This window comes from Cyprinodon tularosa, unplaced genomic scaffold (genome assembly GCF_016077235.1).
Source record: "Cyprinodon tularosa strain WSP-4 unplaced genomic scaffold, ASM1607723v1 ctg1122, whole genome shotgun sequence".
NCBI classification, from domain to species: Eukaryota; Metazoa; Chordata; class Actinopteri; order Cyprinodontiformes; family Cyprinodontidae; genus Cyprinodon; species Cyprinodon tularosa.
In genome coordinates this window covers 141,522-150,525 of record NW_024037919.1, presented here as the reverse complement: position 1 = coordinate 150,525, position 9,004 = coordinate 141,522, and the positions used below count along the sequence as shown (strand labels likewise).

The following is a 9,004-nucleotide window of genomic DNA, read 5'->3' as shown; positions in this document are numbered from 1 at the left end:
AACCTGCAGCAGGCTGACGGTCACATCTGGGGAGTTCTGCTTGTTGTCGTCCGGTTAGAGAGGCCTGAGCTGTTCCATACAGTAGATTACATAATCGTTATCTAATCAGATTTATATAAATACATTTTATAGCTTGTCTATCTGCTCCCCATTCATGACTAACTAAACATCTCATTATATGAAAGGAAAAGTCCAGTTATCAAGGAATAAACAATGGATCATTATTTATACCTAAAACTAATACGTTCGCGGTGATTTAATGAATTTAGTGTTAATCTGTGAAAAAATAAAAACAATAATTTTCATTGCGATCACTGAGTCTGGAAGCGGCCATTTTTGCCCAAATATAGTAGCCCCTCCCTCCTGCCATCTTCCAGCAGTGACGTCACGGTGCGGTAAGCCTAACGCCATTCTCCCCGCTTTACAAGCTAAATCAATGGGAACTACTAGACACATCTGCAATCAACAACAATTATTGAAGATTTCCAGAGGACTTCACCATTGAAATTCACCAGAGCTATAGTGAAACTGACAATGCCCACGTGCATGGCAGCTGGATGCTGGAATACATCGGGTAAAAGTGAAAAGTTATTCCACCTTTCTGATTCCTGATCCTCCACGGACGGGTTGGTCATTGGATCGCCAACTTGAAGAGGGAGGATTTGCCATCGAACTTCTGGCCAGAGAAAAAACCCGTAATATGTAGCCAACATTTGGAAGAAGAATGTGTTCAAGATGACTTGGATAATAGCGCGTTGTGACAAACACCAGATACAGCACTGGGACTTGATCAACAGCCGATACCGCACCGTGACGTCACTAACCAGTAGGTGGCAGGAGTGTTCTTTGACAAACATGGATGCCTCCAGTAAAGCACATTCACATGAAAATTACTCTCAATTAAAAACACTGATCATTTATTGAACAGGATGGAATCATTTCAGATTTAAAGGACTTTCAGAAGTTTGAAGCGACTTTTGAGCGACTTTTCCTTTAAATACCTTTTTATATTTTTTAATAACCTTACCTATTTGCACTTTCCAGGATAATTTTTCATCAAACCAAACTCCTAAGAATTTTAATTGCTTTACTCTTTCTAGTTCCTGATAATATAACTTCGGTTTTACTTCTTGATTTCTTTTTGAGTAAAAAGCAAAAATTTTGTTTTATGAACAGAAAATTAAAACTCCACTTCTAAGACAAGTGTTCCATGTTATGAACTGTTTTCTGGAATTTCCCTACAATACATTTTATTTTCCTTCCGCTTTCCAAATAGCTCCATCCTGAGGCCTGCGAGTTAATGTTCAATAAAGGTTGTTATAAAAAAGAGAAGATCTTTGCACCCGGAAGGAAAAGCCCAGAATGAGGAGAAGCGCCTCTCTCTACAGGTAGGTCCGAGTCCATCTCGGGTTTTCCGTGTTTTCTAAAGAAATAAGCGATTTATTTTATTGCATTTTAACGTCTGCCCGTTCTGAGCATGTAGAGAAATGATGCGTTTATTCCAGGTTTTAATGTAAAGTTAGTTTAAGCCTGGCTCAGGTGTTTCTCTCTGATGGACGTCAGACGCTCGGTTTCTAAGGGAGCGTCCACAAATTACTAGGCAGCTGAGAAACGTAGAACAAACAACAGCTTCATTTCCTGAAAGCTGTTGGCTGCAAATCACCCCGGTAACTAAAACCAGCCTGTTCTCCGGAGTATGTGTGTATGGAGAGCCGTTAGTAAAGTTAAGCAGTAAAAAATTAGGAGCAATATTTATGGATATTTGGCATGTTTCAAGAGAAAAATATAGGGATTTATTATTTTAGTTAATATTTTTTTAATTATGTCATTCATAATTTTAAGATTGACAATTAAAAACTGTGTCAGCAAGCTAAATATTAATTTTACCAAACTAAATATTATTTAAGATGAGTATTTAGCTAGCTAAATGTTTAGTCAAAATAATGAATTTTTGGCTCCAAACATAATATTTAGTTTGCAAACTAAATATTTAAATAGCTTGGTGCTATTTTTATTTGGCATTTGGTTTGAATTTTATTTTTTAAGATGTGTTTTTTTTTTGTTTTTTGGCCGTTATTTAATGCAGACAGGAAATTGGGTAACAAGAGAGGAGAGATTTTGGGCAAAGCGCAGCAGGCCGGGACTCCTAGGACAGCCGGTATACTCTGCAGCAGCGCCACCTGTCCGGACATTTTATCTAAAAATGCTCATTTTGTTTTCAGCTTCCAGAAAAATGCTGAATTTTCAGTAAGAAATCTGAGGAAACTTTCTTGAAGATTTATGAGGAAGAGATGCTTACTTTGGGGCAGACATGGGAAATGTGGAGTCAACAAGTCATCTCCATGTCATGTATTTAATCTACCCAGCCAATTAACCAGGTGAGTCTAATCTGCACAGGTTGGTTCACCTGCTTCAGTGGCTGGGTAGAACAGATGCATGACATGGAGATGACTCCACATTTCATATCGCTGCTATGGGGATGCAGTCCTCTGGAAATGACTTCCCCTAACCCACCTAAGGACATATTTAGGAAAAAGGGATGAAGACTATAAACATTTTTAATCAACATTTTTAATCTGATTATTTTGCAGCAGTTTGATTAATTTGTCGGTTTTAAGGGGCTGTATTAGATAAAAGCTTGTTATTAAATTCTAGATTCGTCAAACCTAAACTGTAGATTTCAGTCCTTTAAAAGTCTAAAACATGTCACGGTGACTGATGTTTCTCAGGCTGCTTTGAATCATTTTCTGTTGCAGCTGTTTTCCAACCTCTACATGGAAAAATTAAAAAACAGTGTTAGATGAAACTTGTTGTGGGGATGCCAAAAATGCCAAATAAAATGTTAGAATTTTTGTTGCTTTTCTATAGCATTGGTAGAAATGATTATTTAAAAAATAAAATAAAATACCAAAGATCATTTGATCCATTTTATTGATTAATTTGCTGTAATTGGTTAATGGGTTCATGTCTTGTTCTAAACTCACTCAAATAGTCTAATTTTGTGAGTTTTGGAATAGTTATAAAAATGATTATATTCACCTCATTTACGGGCTTGTGATTTAACTCTTTATTCACGTTTCCATAATATATTTTTAAAAGTCACCATATGAGGATGTTTTTTTGTCAAGTAAGATTTATCTCAATATTTGTCCTCGGTATAACTCCTGGTTACGGCCCTGTTTCTAAATGACTAATTCAGTTAGAATAATTCATCCCTCTGGCAGATTGGGGGTTTATGTTCTAATATCTGTTTTTCTGGAAGCAGAGCAGGAGATGGATGACAGAAACCTTCAGCAGGACTTTGAGGACCAGTTCAATGATGTGGTCTCCAGACTGCAGTCCAAGCAGATGTTCCAGTCTGATTGGGACATCGCTTCGTTTGCAGTCTTCTTCATCTTCATCGGTGAGAGCTGCGCTGCATGTGGGAGTAGACCTTTCAGCTCTAGTTGTTCTGGATGCTGAGCAGCTCGAAACATTTTATTTTCTTATTTTGGACTCAGCCAACCGAAGGTTTGCTTCACTAAACCAGGGGTTAAAAAACATTTCAGGCTCTGACCTCAAACATAACACAGACTATAACATACACTACAGTCTGTAATTATATACAAATATGCAGTGAAGTAATTAAATACATTTTCTTGAATAAAATTTAATGAATAATTTAAATCTGTTATTTCATACTTATTTCATGGGTATTTTATTTAATTGTGCATTTCATAATTCAGTGGTATATTTGATATGAATTCGATATGAATAAAATATAATTAAATTCAATTCAGTTTATTTCTATAGCTCCAATTCACATCATGTCATCTCAGGTCACTTTCCAGTTCACCAGATCATCCAGTCAGATTGATTCAAAGTTTTCTATCTAAGGAAAACCAGCTGATTGCATCGACTCATTGACTCTTCAGCAATCCCTCACACTAAGCATGCTTGTAGCGACAGTGGAGAGGAAAAACTCCTTTTGAACAGGAAGAAACCTCCAGCAGAACCAGGCTCAGTGTGAGCGGCCATCTGATGAGGCCGACTGGGGTTCAAGGAGACAGAAGCAGACATAGAAAAAGAAGCATATATACAAAAGGCAACTGTAAAAGGCGGCGCCGTCCAGGAAACACACAGCCAGGCAGACGAGCTCCGAGCCAGCTCCCATGTCAGAGGATGAAGAGAGCACATCCAGTTAGTCACAGTCAGAGAAACAGGACTACACTGGAAAACAGGCCGATCTCCAACATCTAGAAACAAAGGTGTTGATGGCAGCAGCACAGCTGATATTTCTCTCCAGGATGGAGTCACAGCCAAACAGGAACAGACCAGATGAAGCTACTATGAGAAAAAGCAGAGAGAGCAGAACGTTAGAGATTGAACTAACAGATTCTGCAGAGTGGGAGAACAGAGATAGAATGAAGCAGAATGATGAAAAAGGGGTCCCTATGTCCTCCAGCAGTCTAAGCCTATAGCAGCAGAACTATAGAGATAGCTCAGGATAACCTGAGCCACTCTAACTATGAGCTTTATCAAAAAGGAAAGTTTTAAGCCTAGCCTTAAAAGTAGACAGGGTGTCTGCCTCACGGACTAAAACTGCCTCCCATTCTACTTTTAGAAATTCTAGGAACCACTAGTAAACCTGCAGATTGAGAGCGAAGTGCTCTGTTAGGAACAGAAGTATGTACACCACCACCACCATTTGGAACCCCCATCCTAAACATTAGTGAATGCTAACTGGCTAATAAAAGCTAAACAAAATGTCAGTTACTCTAATACCTGATCTGCACCCATCACTGGTTTGAACAGTTAAAATTGTTTGTATTCATAGCTGCAACATGTTTCTTTGACTGTGGAGGCAGGGCGAGATCAGAGGGAGAGAGAAGCAGGAAGTTCAAGCCACCTCTTCCATCGATCGCGATGCAAAATCTGAGAACTCTGATAACATCACGAAACCAAACAATCAACAGAGCAGCTCGTTTACACGACTTCACCTCATATTTTCATCTCTTAGCGTAATATTCAGTTAAAACTCGCTGTGATGTCACATGTAACGGTTTACCCACCCACACTGAAAACAATCGCTCTCCTCCTTCTGCTCAGGTGTGGTCCTTACTCTGGTCATCCTGGTCCTGATCCGCTGCTGCTGCTGCTGCTGCTGTGATGATGAAAAGGTAAACACCCACAACTGATGATGGTCTAAGATTGTTAATAGAAAGGGACTTTATGAGAGAGCTCCCACACAAAGGCTGGGAGGAGACGGCGTGATGCCAGGATGGCGGGTTTCCACAGCCCCCCCTGAAGAAGAGAACGGTCCCGAGTGCCGTTTCTGGCTGCCATCTTAGATTTAGTCTAAGTCCTCAGGACTGCATCTATTAGTTTTGGTCACATTTTAGTTATTACGATATGTCATAGTTCTTACTCTGTTTTAGTCGACTAAAACTTAAAAAGGTTTTAGTCAGTTTTATGTTGCAAAAGAAAAAAAAAAGCTTTACAATTTGGAATAACAACCAGATTCTTTCCGGTACTGGCAGCTCTATCCTAGATGCTACAGTAGCTGGGCATAGAATGCTGCCGTGCAGATCATCATTGCTGTTGGACAGAAAACTTTGATTTATAAAATTCAAATAAACTTTTTGATGAATTAATGTTCTACCTTGTAAAAAAGTGTCTCACAAAAGTTGGGAAAATAGCAGATCTAGTTCAACACATCCTATCGGTTAATCTAGCCGACAAACGGGCTAACAACAACTACCATAAAGGAATGGTTTCAGACTCCAGGGTTTCCATCCCAAAGCAAACACTTCCTGATCTACTATGAATTCTGCTTTACACACAGATCAATAAAATCTGCAAAAAAAGAAAATAATAAAATCATTCTTCTTTCTACTTTGGCTATTTTTTTTTTTTTTCTTCAGTTTCCCCCTTGGTTCCTGCAGCTCAGGGGTCAAAGTAGATTTAAATTCACAGGGCTTGATAAGAAAAATACAGAGAGAACCTCCATAATTGCCTTGTAATGCCATGGCAACCCCAGACCTAAAGTGAATTAATATGCTACTAAAATGTTAAAATATTCACAGGAAAATGAGAAAATGTTTTAATGAGAATACAAGCAAACATTTCCATCATATTTAAATAGATAGAAACGAGAATAATGAGAGAGAAATATTCAAAGATCTACGTATCCTTTCATCAGGATATTTATCCAAAAATAAACGGAATGCAATGATTTTTTGGGGGGGGATTTAATTTAGGGTTTCCTTTGAAATTAGAGAAATTAAAGAGTGTTTAGACTCACCTCTTGTGAGCTGGAAGAAATAAAATCTCGATAGTTAGACAAAGAGATTCTTTACGCTCGGCAGAGGATGATCAGCCACATATAGTTTATTAAGTAGCGAGAGGAGGAAAAGGGGGGTGGGGGTTGTATACTTGCCTTATACTTGCCTGCAGATAGCGCCACCGTGCATCTATATATAGAAGTTCTGTTACTACACCACCACACAGTGAGTGCTGCAAATGTGCCCAGCTTTGAAAGCGTTCTTTTTGTCCCAGCAGTGCAGATCAAGATGTTTTTTAGGAGTGGCAATGGAATCATGATGCACTGTAGGCTATGTAATGTGTTTGAGGCAGTCAACCAAAATCCTGGTTGATTTTGAAATTCCTCCTTGACATTTTATTTCTGTCTGAAAAAGTAGGATATGTCCGTAAAAAAGAGGACGTCTGGTCACCCTAACTAAAGTATTCTTTGTAATGTGGCGGAAGCCAAACTAGTTTTTGCAATCTTTCTTTCTAAATTAAATCTGTTTGGTTGATTTTGCTTTTTATCCTTTGAGTATTTGTGATTTTTTAAAATAACTATAAATAAAGTGTTTTTTTTGTTTTGTTTTTTCAGCTTATAGTCATGAACTCATTACCGTATTTTCACGACCATAAGGCGCACCGTACTAAAAGGCGCCGTCTCAGTTATGTGTCCCATTTCTGTATTTAACACACACATAAGGCGCACCGGACTATAGGGCGCGGGTTTTATATACAGGTACATGTCCTCTACTACGTTTAAATATCTCTACTGCGTATTTAAAAATAGAGCGGGAGCAAAACTGAGTATGATTGTGCTTTATTCATGTATTTATTACAAAGTATTAATCAAACCTGGGAGCTGGCCGTGAGCCATTCCTACTGACAGCGCACCGCTGGTATGTGGGGGTCTGAGCGCCTCCGACAGAAATAGTATAGAAGGCAGGATGATAATCTGGATGAACAGACTGCAATGATTACGTTTTCAGGTGGACTTTCTCACTTAAAAACATATTAAAACTACTTTATAGCTGCAAGGTGTATTTATTACAAAGTATTATTCAAACCTGGGAGCTGGCTGTGGGACAGACACATCGCTGATGACAAAGGGCTGTGATCACTCCTCTGAAACAGTTTATTACGCATAAATTAACTTAAAATCCTGAAACCTGCCGACAGAATATGTTCGCTTTTATTATCCTATGATCCTTTTATAATCCTTTAAATTATTTAAATGAAGAACACCTACCAGCCGCCGCGGTGAACCCAGAGGCTGCTGTTGAATTAGAAAAATAGAGCGGGAGCAAAACTGAGTATGATTGTGCTTTATTCATGTACTTATTACAAAGTATTAATCAAACCCATCAAAGTCATCATCCTCTGTTTCTGAATTAAACAGCTGCGCTAAATCAGACATGCCAATTTCCCCTTCTTCGCTGTCAGAGTCACTTTCCTTGCCAGGCGTTTCCTCAGAAATAATGCCGGCTTTTTCGAAAGCTTGAACAACAGAGCCAGCAGAAACGTTAGTCCAAGCATCAACAATCCATCTGCTAACGGTGGCGTAACTTGCACGGCGCTGCCTTCCACTTTTTGTGGAATTATTCTGCCGGCAGAATATGTTCGCTTCTATTATCCTGCTGCCTGCAGTTTAGATTGTACCAGTTAGTTCTGATGTGCGGCTGATGCAGCTTTGCTGCTCTGGCTGCGCGGTGCAAAAGTGTGTCTGACGCGCGTTGGGCGGAGCTACTCTATCCTTTCTTTGCCTTGCAGCTATAATTGCAGTCCAGCAGCAAAACTTCAATTTTTCCATCTTGAGCTGCAGCAGCGCGTTGGCGGCGCCTCAGATGCTTAAACGCTCCCAACGCGCTGCGCCTGCTGCTCAAAACGCGCTGCGGGAGCTTTTGCTGCGCCTTGACACGCGTCAACCATTGACTTTGCATGTAAACTCGCTGCGCCTGCTGCACCTGCTGCGTCCGGTTCACACCGATGTCAAGCGGTTGAATAACAGCGAGCACAGCTTAATTTGTTTCACCATGTTTTTAACATCGGCTGTGAGATGGACACGCATGGAGTCACAGATTAACAGCGATGGTGATGAGTGGAAAAAAACCACCTGGTCTCCTTACATTCACCTCCCTCAGCCACTCTTTCATCATCTCCTTAATGAGGAGTTCTACATGGTGCATGGTGGTCTCAGAAGTCCATAGGGCGCGCCGCACATTTTGAGAAAAAAAAGACGTTTATATGCGCCTTATAGTCGTGAAAATACGGTATTTTGCTGTGTGTTTCAGAAATAATGTTAAATAAAGGGGATATCTTTCTGCCTTCCTCCTTTCAGCCTCGCAGGAGAATGGTTGGCATAGAGAACTACGGGCTGCAGCCCTGAGTACCGACCCAGTCATGGAGCAGAACCTGCAAACCGCCTTCCTGCTGCTCAGGACACCCAGCTGGAATTAGAAAGCTTCTTCTTCTTTTTCACATTAGATCAAATCTTGTTTGTTAAAGCCTTGGAAAAGGCGGCACACGTGATTTTTTTCTCTCCAGTCAAATCTTTGTGGTTCTTATTGCGGGCGGGGTAACACCAGAACCGCAGGGAGACGTCGGCTGTCTGCATTTTTAGAAGCTGTTTAGTTCTTTTATAGCTGAAATGATTATAACTGAATTGAGTTTTTACGTAGAAATAAAATGCTTGCTGTGTCGCTCCGTGTTCTGTTTGGTCAGT

At 39.9% G+C, this 9,004-nt stretch overlaps 1 protein-coding gene across 2 annotated transcripts; it reads left to right on the top strand.

Moving 5' to 3' along the window:
* The first annotated feature begins 1,293 nt into the window (after positions 1-1,293).
* Positions 1,294-8,738, top strand: smim22 (small integral membrane protein 22). 2 transcript variants are annotated; one of them, XM_038300741.1, is made up of 4 exons: positions 1,294-1,388; positions 3,266-3,403; positions 5,089-5,159; positions 8,621-8,738. In XM_038300741.1, the coding sequence occupies exons 2-4, from the start codon at positions 3,274-3,276 to the stop codon at positions 8,666-8,668; spliced, it is 249 nt and encodes an 82-aa protein (XP_038156669.1). In that variant the 5' UTR covers positions 1,294-1,388; positions 3,266-3,273; the 3' UTR covers positions 8,669-8,738. The 2 variants fall into 2 exon arrangements, with proteins under 2 accessions (XP_038156669.1, XP_038156676.1); XM_038300748.1 differs by having other exon boundaries at positions 1,344-1,388; positions 3,263-3,403.
* The last annotated feature ends 266 nt before the right edge of the window (positions 8,739-9,004 follow it).

Coding starts and splice junctions, on each gene's coding strand:
- smim22 (XM_038300741.1), top strand. CDS start 3,274: ATGGATGACAGAAACCTTCAGCAGGACTTTGAGGACCAGTTCAATGAT. Junction 3,404..5,088: donor AGTCTTCTTCATCTTCATCG/GTGAGAGCTGCG, acceptor CCTTCTGCTCAG/GTGTGGTCCTTACTCTGGTC. Junction 5,160..8,620: donor GCTGCTGTGATGATGAAAAG/GTAAACACCCAC, acceptor TCCTCCTTTCAG/CCTCGCAGGAGAATGGTTGG.